Below are 14,620 nucleotides of genomic sequence, written 5' to 3'. Positions count from 1 at the left end.
GAGAATGCCATTATCCAATTAACTTCCCTTCCCTTCGCAGAGAAGGGACTTTGGTGGGCAGGGCCACTCCTCCATCTCCTGGCGTCCTATGTGAACAACACTCCCAGAGGACAGCAGGCACGATGCCATGGGGGTTGTGCAGAAAAAGCTGCCCAAGGGTGGAAGCAGGAATATTCCTTCGAGAACTTCTGCAAGGAGTTCAGGCTACTGTGCTTCCACAGTAGTTTTCAGATTTCACAGGAAAACCGATCTTGTTACTTGTCTCAATTCTCAAATTCATGTTGGTCCAAAAATCAGTATTACCTCTTAGATCTAGTGTCAGATTGATTAGTTACTGCATTACTTCTCAAAACCAAACAGAAAACCTCAAAGATTTGATACCAGTGAAGTTATTCAAAGAGAATGTTATTCAAATAATTCCAGAGACTAGGCAGAGTCTCCTAAGGGAAACAGGCAGAAGGGCCACCGTTCATATTACTGTACACGTTCCAGTCTCTACATTCCAGTTGGCCTTACACTTACAGATCTTGTTGTTTCAACAGACTTGGCTTACAAGTTCAGACCACAGAAAACCTTCCTAAAACAAACTCTTCTGTCTAGATTCTCTCTCCTTCTAGCTGAAAGCCAAGATTCAAATATTGAAATGTGCTGAGGTCCATACTTACAGATAGATATGCAAGCTCATTTCTGACTTTAGTACAATTACTTAAAGTCAACAGCTAAAATTAACTACAGATGGCCATGCATTTTCACTAAAAACATGCACACCTAATAGGTGCTCATTAAGTCATGAGGGTAAAAAGTAGAAAAGTGAAAGAGAGGTCTGGTGCTTTAGAGAAATCATTTTTTCTTATACTCAGGTAAAGGGGAGCTCTGCTAGCACAGCAGGGCTCAGGGACAAGAGGAAGTGCTCGACGCACAGTAGACTTTCAGTTAAGTAGGAGCTAATATTATTACATGTGTCAATAAAGGCAAATATTTTCTACACCTTCCTAAGAGAAAAAACAAAATGCATCTGAAAAAAAGGAAAGAAAAAGAGCTCTGGACATAAGCATTCATCTTCTTTAAGAAAAATATAAAAACATATTTTAAAAAAGCATGATCTGACAGAACAAAAAGTAGGAAAGTTTCGATCTTTAATGAGAGTTTGCAGTATATCCTTATCCCTCACACTCTGTGCCGACAGAGCTCCATGTAAATGTTCAACAAGAGAAGAGCGCACGCTGTGCCACGACTTACGGACTATAAATCTTCAGCTCTGATTACTAAATTTATTAACAATGTTTTCTACATTATATGTTCATTATTAACAATCGTTTTCCTTCATTTAACAATGGTTCTTGAATAACAAAATAAATTATCAACAAATTCAACCATAAATTAAAAAATAATAAAGTAAAAAAAAAAAGACCTCATAAGTTTCATATACGCAAGACCAACAACACATCTCCTGTATTTGGATTACAGTTTCTATGTTCTTTGTGTAAGGTAACAGAAAAATTGTTCCCTATTTCTACGGGTGCCAAGTTCACAAAATTTATGAAAAGGTTTCCCCATCTTTGTTCCGTTTAACTCACAGGCAGTACCTGGGGTTATGAGTGAGATGTGGGAAAAGGAAAGGTCATGATCACAGCAGATCATGTAAACCTAAAATATACCTCACACTTCCTAGAGATAACCTGTAGCCCTCCTTTATTAAATAATTTACAAAGACCCGTTAGAAGGATGACTTCATGAGCAGGCTGACCTCTGTCACTCTGTCAGTTTGCTACTCACGAACATATATATTTTGCCTTTAAAATGAGACAGAATACTGTTCATTTCCACAGGAGACTAGGTGTAAGGTAAGAACAAAGACGAAGCCATAAGTACTTACAAATTATACTGTGTTATTTTAACTATTTCATTAAAGACTTTAATTACCAGGTCAGTGCACCATTCCTTGCTTAAAAATGTAATACCTTTGGAAGTAGATAAAAAAAAAAAAAAAAAAAAAAAAAAAAAGCCAGATGTAGAAATGAAAAGGCCTGAACAGCACGACATGCAGAGTAGTTTCCAGTCAGTGACCACCAACGGGAATACTCACTCTATACAGCGCGTATTGACAACCGTTTAGCAATTCTTTAAACAGGCACTTGATAGAGTATTTTGTCGCTAGCATACTCAATACTGGGGCATCACATACACACAAAAATATGGCTTTATTACAAAGGATTCAAGATGGCAACTACTTAGAATCCAGTGCCAACACGGATTAGAACAAATCCAGTGAGTATTTTGTTTTTCAATTATTCATAGAAAATTTAATCCTGATTAAGTATCCTTGGGCAGGAATTCATGGGTAGTTGATGACTGAAACCAACATTTATGTGAAATGCTTCTGTTAATTTAATCTGTGTATACGGCTTAATTATGATTGGGGATTCAATGTAAGAGAAATGAATTATATCGGGATTAGAATTTTAGTACCATATCACAAGGTACGTTTTTCTTCTTTCTTTTTAAACATGTAACCCTGCTTGTCCCTTCACCTAAGTGCTCAGATTTTAAAACTCTTTATAAGGAACAGCCAATAGTAATGTATCTAAGCTTTATTTTTCATAAATTATATGTCAAAAACCCTTCGCTAATCAAGCCAGAACCTGAACTACAGCCAGAAAGTGATAGAAGATAGAGAAGAACCTACACACAAATAAAGAAAACACTTACTCATTTAGCTATAAATACATTTTATATTCACATTCTGAAGTAATCTCATTTTTAATTCCTTTAAACTCCAATATGAAATGCATTTTCCTTAAAGCATAAAAAGAAGCAGTTTTTAACCAGTGTTACACTGATTTGGAGTCATGGGAGTTAGTTTAGATATGTACAAGCAAGTAATCATTTAACTGATTACTCTGCATAAGACTATCAAACCTGAGTTAACTATTGATATAAGATGATGAAGCATCACAAGTGGTGAATCTTTTACCAAAATATCATGTAATTCTTTTTCATCTTAATTTCCACAGAGAAACTGCATAAGTCACCTTAGAACAACACACTTTCTTGAAAGTTTATTAAACATATTTCAAAACATTTCATTTATTACCTTTTTTCAGTTTGCTACTGCTTAAATGCAGCTGTATAAATACCATGCTCTGCCTTCTGGGTTCAGTTTTTCATACCAAAAGTATGAAAAGAAAAAGTCACTGTATTTGGATCCTTATTGCACTCTGAAATCAATTCACTTTTCCTTTAAAGAAAATCAAGTATCAGAAGTGAGGCCGACTTTTGTGTCCAGATGATATGGTCAGTGGTAGTGTTACTGAAGAAAGTGAAGAAACTTCCCAGTATAGACTATGGGACAGAAAGAGTCTGTAGAGAATAACCATGGAAACGGACTGGCAAAGGATAACACCTATTGTTACAACCTGGAAAGAAAAGAAAGAGAATGCTTTGACTGCATGCGGAAACAGACAAATTACATTCAATTTATCATGAACCTATATCCGTCCCACTTACATACAGAGCATATATACACGTACCCTGCTCTGGCCTCTGTCTTTAACATGGGTAAGTTTTACCAAAGAAACGTTCAGTAAGAAAATACGACTAACATTCAGAACTGTCATCGTTCAAAGGCAAAATTTATTCAACAGTTAGTTTACAGACTCCAAAATAAGACACAGTTTGCTAAAGCATTTTCCCCTCAGGGTGCACACACTACAGAAGGTGGGAAGAAAAACCAGGTTCAGGGCTGATCTGGTAGGCGGAGTAGGGCATGACCCACCTGAATCCTGAAGAGTATTCTAAAAGCTCTCTCAAAAACTCTCAAGTTGCAGGGTGCCTGAGTGGCTCAGTAGGTTAAAGCCTCTACCTTCGGCTCAGGTCATGATCCCAGAGTCCTGGGATGGAGCCCCACATCGGGCTCTCCGCTCAGTGGGGAGCCTGCTTCCCTTCCTCTCTCTCTGCCTGCCTCTCTGCCTACTTGTGATCTCTGTCTGTCAAATAAATAAATAAAAAATCTTAAAAAAAAGAAAAATTCTCAAGTTGCTTCTTTCTGTAGACTACCTTCCTACCTGTTTCCCCTTTGTGAATACCTCAAGCCCGAGAGCCATCTGTGTGCGTTCAAGGCCACACTGCACTGCTTGGGAGCGGTGGCTGGCAAAGCACGAGATGATGGAGCCGCTGACCTAAGAAGACAGCAGCTGCACGATCAGGTGCGGCATCCTTGTGCACGGCACTCTGGTCTGTGTCTTGTGCAGCCACTAGGTTGACTTTTCACAAATCTACCCTGGTTTTTAACCACTGTGTTGTAAAAAATTTTAATCAATTGTTCTTAAAAAAGATGGATCATGAACAAATTTATAAAAACAGTGTTACAAAATAGGCTGAGATAATAAAAATGATTCTCATCATTTTTTAATTAGCTAAAATTGAATGCTTTTCTTTCAAAGTTTTAATTTATATACTCACCAGTTCAATTATCTTGTTTCAAAGAACTCAGAAAACCTGGTACGTGGATAAATAGGGCTTTTCTACTTTAATCATTTGTTAATAAAGACAATAAAAAACTCTTGGGATCAGGTGTATTACTTACCTTATCTCTTTGGTAGTCACTAAAAATGACAGAAATACATGCCAGACCTGGATGGCATAAAAACCACAAGATACAGCCCTGAAACAAATGACAAATAAGTAAAATGAGTACAGCTGTGTGTTTATTTCCAGAATATGCCAGATAAAAAACATTACTAACCTCTTTAGGAGGTCCTGATCGACCTCAACTGGTCTTTAAAAGTTCTATCTAATAAAATGTAAAAATAAATTTGCTATTGTTATGATAATGTTTTGTTTCTAACCAAACGCAGACTTTAAATTTTATAAATCTTATATACACATTTTAATATATTACATTGTATATATTATATTAAATATTTAAACATGAAAATGCATTAATATAACATTAAAAATTGAGAAAAGCAAGGTACAAATGTGTAATATTCCCATAAAAAGAAAAAAATACGAGTTGCATGTAGAGATACACGAAGAAATTCTGTAAGAATACCCAAAACACTGGCGAATAGCAGTGGCCCGTTTGTGGGTTAACACATGAGAGTAGAACTGAGCAAGTAAGGATGGGATACCTTTTAACATCGTACTCTTCCAGCATCTCTTTTCTATTTTTCCAAGAGCTACCATGTGTTTTCATTTCAAAATTAAATTTTAAGTAAAAGAATAAGTTAATAAAATAGTAGCTGTGGAGATGCTCAGTATGTTGAAGATACAGGAAAAAACATGATGCTAAAAAAAATGTGTTTAGGGGCACCTGGGTGGCTCAGTGGCATATGCCTCTGCCTTATGCACCTTGGCTCGGGTCATGATCCCAGGGTCCTGGGATGGAGCCCCGCATCGGGCTCTCTGCTCAATGGGGAGCCTGCTTCCTTCTCCTCTCTCTCTCTGCCTGCCTCTCTGCCTACTTGTGACTTCTGTCTATCAAATAAATAAATAAATCTTTTTAAAAAAATGTGTTTAGCATGCTACTGTTTGTGTTGATAAGGGAGGGAATACATAGGAATATTTAAAATTCTCTAGGAAGGTAAGTTAGGAATTAATAGCAGTGATTATATAACAAGATAATATCTGAGTAGATGGGAGAGATGTAAAGAATATGTTTCTTTTTAAATATTTTCAGATGTTTGAACCCATTTAAAAAGTTAGATTAACACCTATAAAAATAATTCTTTTAAATTCAAGAAAAAGTTCAGAACAAAAGAGGAAATTTAGTTCTAAAACACCGTAAATATATGTTACCTTTCTGGACAAAAAGCACTCCTGTCCCCGTGCAAAATTCAAACGCAAAATGGCATTCTTCTTGCCTGTCTGGTACACAGACAGCGGACGCGGCTTCCTGGGGCTGCCCGAGCAGCTCGGAACTGCTCATGGCTGGGACAGGACCCTGGTGCTCCTGCCACCGCCGCCTTGGAAGGTGGAGCCCTGGGCACTCCGGTGGGGGTGGGAAGGGGCCGCTGACGGAACAGCTTATCTGAATGCTGTTCTGAGGCACCAGGATGAAGGCACCTGGATTCCCTCAACCTGACAGAGAACCAGAACCTTCTAGGGAGGTAGGCTCCTGCAATGTCACTCTCCCAAATTCTCTCAACTTTTCCTTTGTTAAATGGGTAGAGAAAAAAAAAAAAATTCAATTTGCTTTAAGATCCCACCTGTACAAGGACATAGAAAGGAGGAATAAAGTCAACGCGACCTCACACGGAGGTGCTGAAACACAGTATGTCCTCAGTGTCCCGCTTCGTCTGCGTATGCCGCAGAGAGCTCCTCGTGGTTAGAAAACACTGCCACTCTGATGGAACAGTTCACAATTAATAAGTGCTTTTTGAGAAATGTAAACTGTTTTCTAACTTATATTTTTAAAACCTTGGATACTACAGGAAAAAAATGTGAAATTCCTATTGATGAAGAAATTATGTATGACCCAGGCAAAACTGACCTAAGATTACATGGAAACTACTATTTCATAGGTTCTGTAAAATGGGATAATAATATCTATATCTCATAGGCTGTAAAGATTAAATGAGTTAAAGAACATGAAGGGCATATCTTCGTGCTCTAACGTGTCAGAAGAGCTTAACCAACATCAGCATGGGGTTGCTTAACCTTCCCAAAACAGCAAAACAAAGCTGATAATCAGAAGAAGCCATTTTCTACCCAAACTCATACTTTGGCAAACGTGATGTAAAACTCCCTTTTTAGCGTGCTTCTCTCCACTGTGATGATCTGGTAGAGTCCACAGCCTAATGACAATGCTAGGCAAATCCTTAAAATGATTAGCAAGATCCCTGCTAAGTTGTGATGCGAATGGTAGCTGTGAGGACTGGTATCTTCGAACTGTTCCCAGAGCAGCAAAATACTCTGCAAAATACAATATTACATTTAGAGAAAAAAAAAATCTTGTCTACTCATATGTACTTTATCAACTCTTTTCAAACATTCCCTTAAAGAGTATATAAACATTCCTAAGAGGTTCTAAGATTTACCAGACTATAAATGCTGCTGAGTAACAAAGCACAGGTATTAGGCACAGACTTTTCCTCCCTGATCCCCTAAGCTAAAGAACAGGGATTTTTATCAAAGATCACATACAAAAGATAAAAAATGCAATTGGGACCACAATTCAAGTAAAACATCTCTAAAGATGAAAATAAGCTGGGGCGCCTGGGTGGGTCAGTGGGTTAAGCATCTGCCTTTGGCTCAGGTCATGATCCCGAGGTCCTGAGATCGAGCCTCATATCGGGCTCTCTGCTCAGTGGGGAACCTGCTTCCTCCTCTCTCTCTCTCTCTCTCTGCCTGCTTCTCTGCCTACTTGTGATCTCTTTCTCTGTGTCAAATAAATAAAATCTTAAAAAAAAAAAAGAGAGAGTAAGTTAAACCATTAAGAGAATAAACCTAAATTTTCTTCTAAATCTCTCTTCCTTCAGCACCATATTAGGAATCAAAATTAATTTTGAATTTTGAATACAAAAGTTTGAAATTTGAATAAAAAAATGTATTCAAGTCCATCATCTCAGGATAACTTTGAAATTATCTTGGTATCTTCTGTAATCCAGAAGTGAGTAAGTCAGAATTGTTGATTTTAGATGTCACTCTCCAGTATAAAGGGGAGAGAGAGAGAGAGAGGGAGAGACTGTGTATTTTTTTTAAGTTGAGAGAGAGAATGAGTACATACACACACACAAGCAGTGGAAAGAGGCAGAGGGAGAAGGAGAGAGAAACCCCAAGCAGGTTCCACATCCAGTGTGGAGCCCAACAGAGGGTTCAAACGGAGGACTCTGACATCATGACCTGAGCCAAAATCAAGAGTTGAATCTTCAAGTGACTGAACCAGCCAGGTGCCCTAAAGGAGAGTATAGCTTTAATATTCACTATAAGTACCCAGGCTATTCATGCATAATGGCAGTTACTCATCCTTTTGTTTGTTGACCCCCCAATATTGTTACCATTACAGTAGAAAGCTCAGCAGTTCCTCATTAGCTCTTCTACTTATTGCTGTTCAGTAGAAACACTTTCCTTCCATCTTTTCCAAACACAAATTTTCAATCACAAATTACTATGATGTTTTTGCCCTCATAGTATCAGTAGCTCTGTGTATCCTTCATTTGCCAACTCAGCCTTCAGAATGGTTTTCAGTGGCTTCCAAAGAATTCAGATTGAAACTCAGTCATTAAATCCAATTCTTAGACATTACAGGGTTTGTCAGCAACCCCTTCCTCTTCTTACTCAGATCATCTATCCTGGTCTTAGACCTACCTGGGCTCCTCGGCCATGCTGCACACATGCATTTCCTCCTTAGGCTGAGTATTTGCTCTCCATTACTGAAGTGTTAGTTCTTCACTTCCCCAAGTTACTATACCCATACGATTCCTTAACCTCTATTTCTAAACTTAACTTTTGCAGTGAAGAAGTGCTCTTGTACAACTACTATCTCCTGGTATCTACGTGAGGTGATGGATATGTTAACTAGTCTGATTTTGGGGATCATTTCACAATGTATACATATATCAAAACATCGAGTTGTATACCTTAACATGTACAACTTTTTTTGTTAATTATACCTCAATAAAGCCAACAAAACCCCATCACTTGCCATGATTCACATTTTTATATATTCAAAATTCTACATTTTCCTGATGTGTATACTAACATGTGACCTGTGGAAAATAGGCATGTATTTATTTAGTCATGTGTACCTCATCTGGGTGGTTACTGAGAACCAGAGCTTATATAAGCTCTAGAGCAGTGTCATAATCTCAGTTCTCAATTCATATTTGTCTATGATAATGGATTCAAATTATAATGAAATAATAAAAGTCATTTCTTAAGAAAGCTCTTTATTGAGAAATGAGAATTTGATGTTATTAACACTACTCTCCATAAGCTCTAGATTAGAAACAGTAAGTAGGTAGAATCTTGCCCTTATCTTAATCATTTCTAACACAGTGCCTTAGAAAGGCATTATTTCCTATCTAAATATCATCACTTGTGACATGATCTCTTTCTAACCCAATCATGAAATTCAATACACCTATTTCACTTGGCACCTACTATACTAAATACATACTATGAGTACAGAGATGAGCAAAGCACAGGACTTCTCCTTAGTTAATGAATTTTTCACTCTAATGTATTAAGATTTAGATTATAATGTCCTTTGTAGAGCCCAGGTACAGATTTCATTTTCATCTACAGCTAATGATGGTCATAAACTCAGTATAAATTTTTCGTTATATTTTCCTTAATAATTTTTATAAAATCCATTGCACATAGGCATATGGAGATCCTAGAATAGAAGAAAACAAACAAAAAAAGGGCTAAGAGGACTAAATTTTCTAAAAGACTAAATTCGATCTTGGACTTGTTTTCAAAAACTAGATCCTATTCATTCTTATTCCATTTTTTGCTTTTTCATTAACCTCAGATTTCCTTTGAATTCTTTCATGTATAAAGTAACAGAACTGGACCTAAAAATCCTTGCCCATGGATGAATCTCAAATTCACTGATGCACTCATTTAAAATGTTAAGTTCTTACTATGTGTTAGAAATTATGAAAGAAAGCTATTAAGTAGGAAATGAGAATCTATCCTAATATTAAGCATTCTGCACATTTAAAATAAGCTGATTGAAAGCTCAAAGTCAAGTAAATTATAACTAAATTCTGCAATCGACATATACAGCACTCAATACTGTATGTACATTATTTGATATGTCACTCTTTAAATTCATGCTTTAAAATGACAAATTCCTCATTGGTCCCATTTCACTTTTCAAATGAGGTTATGCTCAAGGTTACAGTATTGTATATTCGAAGTACAAACACTGAGCATCAACACTCACCTGTGTGATGACGATGAACACTGCAATGCCTGTGGATGCGGGAGTTGAATCCCACTGGAGAGGTCTGCTTTGAGACTTCTTCATTCTGACTATCGTCCAACCCATGCACAGACTCAGAAGCAGGTATAACATTTGAATTTGGGACGCAATGTCAAAAACTAATGGGAAATGAAAACCAAAGTCAACCAAGTTTTCATAATACAAAGGCTTAGGTACTTTTAGCACTGAGAATATAATTATCTTTTTAAACGCAAAAAGAGAGGCATTTTCGAAGAGAAGTTGATAAAATTCAATAATAAGAAATATTCAAGTAGAACTCTAAAAATTAAAATGTTGCCAATAATTTTGTAAACATTTCTGAAAATAGATCAATGGCAATATTCCCTTTCTCTCTCTCTATATATATATATCTTTATTAAGACCAACTTTAAATCTCCTTGTGTTTCCCATTTTTCTTAGCCTTTCTTACTATATAATACTGTTCTCTATAACTGACTGCTCATTAAAATAAACACATTTTAAAAGTAATTTCTGCAATGTGGACAATACTAGTATCATTTCCAGGTCGTTATTTTTTGATGGTTGAACTCTATAATGTGACCTCATTTTCTAAAATTATTAATAAGAAATAGCATGACAATAAAACACATGGCTGCTGTAACATTCAAATTTGTTGGCTTTAGTGTTAAGAGTCCTGGGGACGAATGAAACGCTCCGTGCGTTAGTGTGATGCGCCACCACGTGGCCATCACCGACACTGCAGGGAAGGCTGCTACTTTAAAAAACGAGGCGACAAGACCACCCATCCAGTTCCCCATTTGGAAAAGACAACACTCTATAAATACTCTAAGTTCCACGCATTTTTATTTTGGAAACTAGTATTTATTGATTTAAAAAGAGATGATCACTTTCTCATAGGGTATTCTGATGTGGATTTTGGAATAAACGTGATTAAAATTTAACAAAGTGAAACTTTCTTCAAATTGTCAGCTTCACCTTGGACATCTAAGACTTTCACTTCTCTTATATAAAGCTATTTTTGCCGAAACAGGTAAAAGTAGCTGTACTATAATATACTAAAAAGCTGCAAGCGTAAAACCTTTTAATGATACACCTTTTCACATATATTTTTTACCATTTTCCCTCTTCTCTGCCATCCAAATGAAAACTGGATACTCGACATTTATGCTCATATATTTGTAACAGTGAATTCTGATAATGAATTGTTACTACGTTGGAATGGTACAAAATGTCATGGCCTTCTAGATCAAGCACAATTTTCTTTCATCACAGGTTGTAAATGACTGTGATGCCAATTATTTTATCAAATATCTCACAAATACATACTCAGTTACTTAAAGAGCTCACTCAACGGAATAGTCCTGCATAAGTTGCTAATTAGCAAAAACAATACCTGGGGGGAAAAACCCTGATGTTCTGGCTCTTTCCTTTGTATACTAAGACACACACTGACAGAATACCGTAACTGTATGTATAGGTAGAACCCTGCTTACCTGTCACTGAAAAATACCCAGTTGTAGATAAAATATACACATCACATAAAAATCCCACTCTTTGTTATTTTATTAACAATCTTGACATTTTAATCATTTAATAATCAAACCTGTTGTTGGAACACCAAAATTAATCAACATTCATTGTTAGTTTAATGAAAAGAAACCTTTTAACTTTTAACCTGCAGTGAAGATGCCAGACAGCCTCAAACAGTATTCTGTGCGCAGCAGCACTGACAAACATGCAAAAGACCCTGATTATAGTACTGGCTTCCACTGATGGGCTTTTGTGTGCTTTGCCTTTCAAAATGCATAAGCTAAATTATTTCTCAGGTTCTGTTCAGCTTTAAAATTCTATGGTTCTCGGGCGCCTGGGTGGCTCAGTTGGTTAAGCGGCTGCCTTCGGCTCAGGTCATGATCCTGGAGTCCTGGAATCAAGCCCCACATTGGGCTCCCAGCTCTGCTTCTCCCTCTGACCTTCTCCCCCTCTCAAGCTCTCTCTCTCTCTCAAATAAATGAAATCTTAAAAAAAAAAAAATAAAATTCTACGGTTCTCTTAAACATCCTGAGTGACCTAAGAGACAAGAGCAGGAGACACCAGAACTCTCAATACTGTTCAAAAAGGAGAAGCAACTCTTATTCGTGTTGAAGAGGTGACCAGTACACATCCTTTGCAGTAGAAAAACAAAGGTTCTAAGAGGTTTCAAATCTTAAAATAGGCAGCAAGATGATAAATGGATCCGAGATCATTACAGAGATGACCATGAGCTACCCTATTAAATAGAGATGAGACTACAAGAGAACTATGGAACTATTTCAAAAAGTAAATCATAGAATGGTTTCATATTCAGAATCTCCTTTTTTAGAGTAAATCTTGACTGTTTTTCTGGGACTAAAAATGGCATTATAGATTATGGAAACTTTTAAATATTTTTCCCATCACGCTTAGTTGGAAAATTACGTCATCAAAGTTCTTCATATAAATAAAAGAACGAAGCTGTGAGGTCAGTTCCATGACAGGTATCATATACTCTCTGGCTTTGATTTCTGTGTCAGAAATAGTCAAAAAAGGGATGAAAGTAGGAAAACCACCTTCAGCTTTGGGCTCAGAACACTTGGCTCCGAGTCTGGTGTCTCCCACGCAACAGCTGCTGACATTGGGAAATGTGCTTCCTGTCAATGACCCCAGATTCTTTACGTGCAAACTAGGGATAAACGTCTCTACTTCACTGAGTTTTTATTGAGGTAAACTGAGAGAAGGCATATAAATATGCTCCCGAAACAATGAAGAATGACCCTCGTTACGTATTATCAAGAAGAAACTAAACCGGACAGATGGGAACGGAATCTTTTCATTTGGGCTGAATTGTACCCAACCCTGGATAGAAAAGCTGTATCGGGATGAACATAATTTACAAAAAAAGCAAAACAAGCCAGAAGCAGATAGCAAGTTTAGGTTTCAAAAAACACATCTCAGAAAGATACTCACATTCTGCCAAAGTTCCCATAAAAGGTATGCCTATTCCATCTTTGGAGTAACTGAGAAAGTGAAGAGAAGAGTATTAGTGTAACTTACAAATGCACAAAGATGGTTCATAATCAAAGCAAGCATAATTTTGGCGAACTAATTAGGATTAATTAGATGTAATGGTGAACACAGCTTTAGTGGTTTCGAGTTACCTGGAGAAATGAATATAATTAGCTAAAGCCGAGGCGGCTTGCAGCAGCAGCGCGGTTGTCAGAACCTTGAGGATCACGTGCATGGGCCCTCCTTTCTTGATAGCCTGCCACAGTGACTGAGCGTAAATGCAAGCAAGCACAAAGTACACCAGGACTAGGAGGAAAAAGAACTCATGTAACCCTGTGAAGAGAAGAAAGGGGTTTGCTTCAGTACAACAGAGCCAGGGACAGTGTGGGGCTGTTTTCAAATCTTCCCTCAGTATATTTCTAGAACTTGGCATTTTAACTGGAGTCATTGCATTCACTTGTGTATGGAAAAAAGGGGAAACTGTTAAAATGTAAACAATTTTTTACTTTGGGATAAAGATTTAAATCTAAGAAGATGGGTTAAACGAAAGAAGGTAAAGTCAATCTATAAAAATCATCGTGGTCGGGGGATAAGCCTAAAAACTAACCATAAGAGCACAGTTTCGTTAGAAAACAGTAAATTAAAACCAGGATTTTAGCAGTTAGACATACTTTTTGCCCCCAAAGTGGATTACTTTAGTGTGAAACTCAGGAACAGATTTGGTCAACAATAGTTTAATACACCCTGACGATGGCTCTCAAAGTGCCATCCCTGCGCCAGCAGCAAGGAACTTGTTGGAAACAGAAATGCACATTCTTGGGCCTTATCCCTGATCTACTTTATCAGAAATTCTGGGAGAGGGGAGTAGCAAGCTGTGTTTTAATAAGCTCATCAGGTGATTCTGATGCAAAAAACAGCTCTGGAATGTACCATGACCTTACATTTCCGGTTGGACAAAGTTTCAAAATACCTGTTATGACCAGAGGCCCCTCCTGAAGAAAACTGTCAGCTCTTGTCAAAGAGGAAATCCCACGGAGACCATGAGACTCCATTCCCAGTTGACTGAAACTGTAATACCTAATCAAACGGCCACCAACCCGAAGACCAGCCACTGGCCGCCAGACTAATTTGGTTCTCAAAGATAAGTCAGGCTAATCATATTCTCTCAGGAAATGACACCACAAACATGGAAAGAATCAGGCAACAGAAACTGAAGTTGAAGGGAGCCGACGTTGGGACAGACCAAAGATGTCAGATCAGGCCACAGTGAAATAAATATTTTGAGTAAACAGGAATTTCAAATAAGCAAAGAGAGCTGGTTGGTAAAGACAAGAACAAAGCAAAGCAAATGAGCAGACTTTATGTTAGAAACGGTGCCAGTCGTTACGTAGCCTCTAGTTCCTATAAACAGTTTTCCGGTACAGTGTTCATGCAACCACAACATAAACACCCCCTTTTTCTGCATTACCTGGAATCTTTTTTTTTTTTTTTTAAGATTTTATTTATTTATTTGTCAGAGAGAGAGAGAGTGAGAGCGAGCACAGGCAGACAGAGTGGAAGGCAGAGGCAGAGGGAGAAGCAGGCTCCCTGCGGAGCAAGAAGCCCGATGTGGGACTCGATCCCAGGACGCTGGGATCATGACCTGAGCCGAAGGCAGCTGCTTAACCAACTGAGCCACCCAGT

The 14,620-nt window shown here is 37.6% G+C and overlaps 1 protein-coding gene across 2 annotated transcripts in view; it reads right to left on the bottom strand.

Moving 5' to 3' along the window:
- Positions 1-1,251: 1,251 nt before the first annotated feature.
- The window catches only part of GPR180 (G protein-coupled receptor 180), a 31,305-nt gene continuing 17,936 nt past the window's right edge, over positions 1,252-14,620 (bottom strand). Inside the window, exons 4-9 of one of the 2 annotated variants that reach the window (XM_059377706.1) lie at positions 13,090-13,270; positions 12,899-12,948; positions 9,896-10,053; positions 6,724-6,915; positions 4,586-4,663; positions 1,252-3,416 (exon numbers count right to left, since the gene is read on the bottom strand). In XM_059377706.1, the coding sequence (XP_059233689.1) occupies positions 3,258-3,416; positions 4,586-4,663; positions 6,724-6,915; positions 9,896-10,053; positions 12,899-12,948; positions 13,090-13,270 (818 nt within the window). In that variant the 3' untranslated portion in view covers positions 1,252-3,257. The remainder of the gene's footprint in view (positions 3,417-4,585; positions 4,664-6,723; positions 6,916-9,895; positions 10,054-12,898; positions 12,949-13,089; positions 13,271-14,620) is intronic. The other variant, XM_059377707.1, reaches the window with a different exon arrangement.

Source organism: Mustela nigripes, chromosome 15 (genome assembly GCF_022355385.1).
Source record: "Mustela nigripes isolate SB6536 chromosome 15, MUSNIG.SB6536, whole genome shotgun sequence".
Taxonomy (NCBI): Eukaryota; Metazoa; Chordata; class Mammalia; order Carnivora; family Mustelidae; genus Mustela; species Mustela nigripes.
This window is presented reverse-complemented; position numbering and strand designations above follow the sequence as displayed.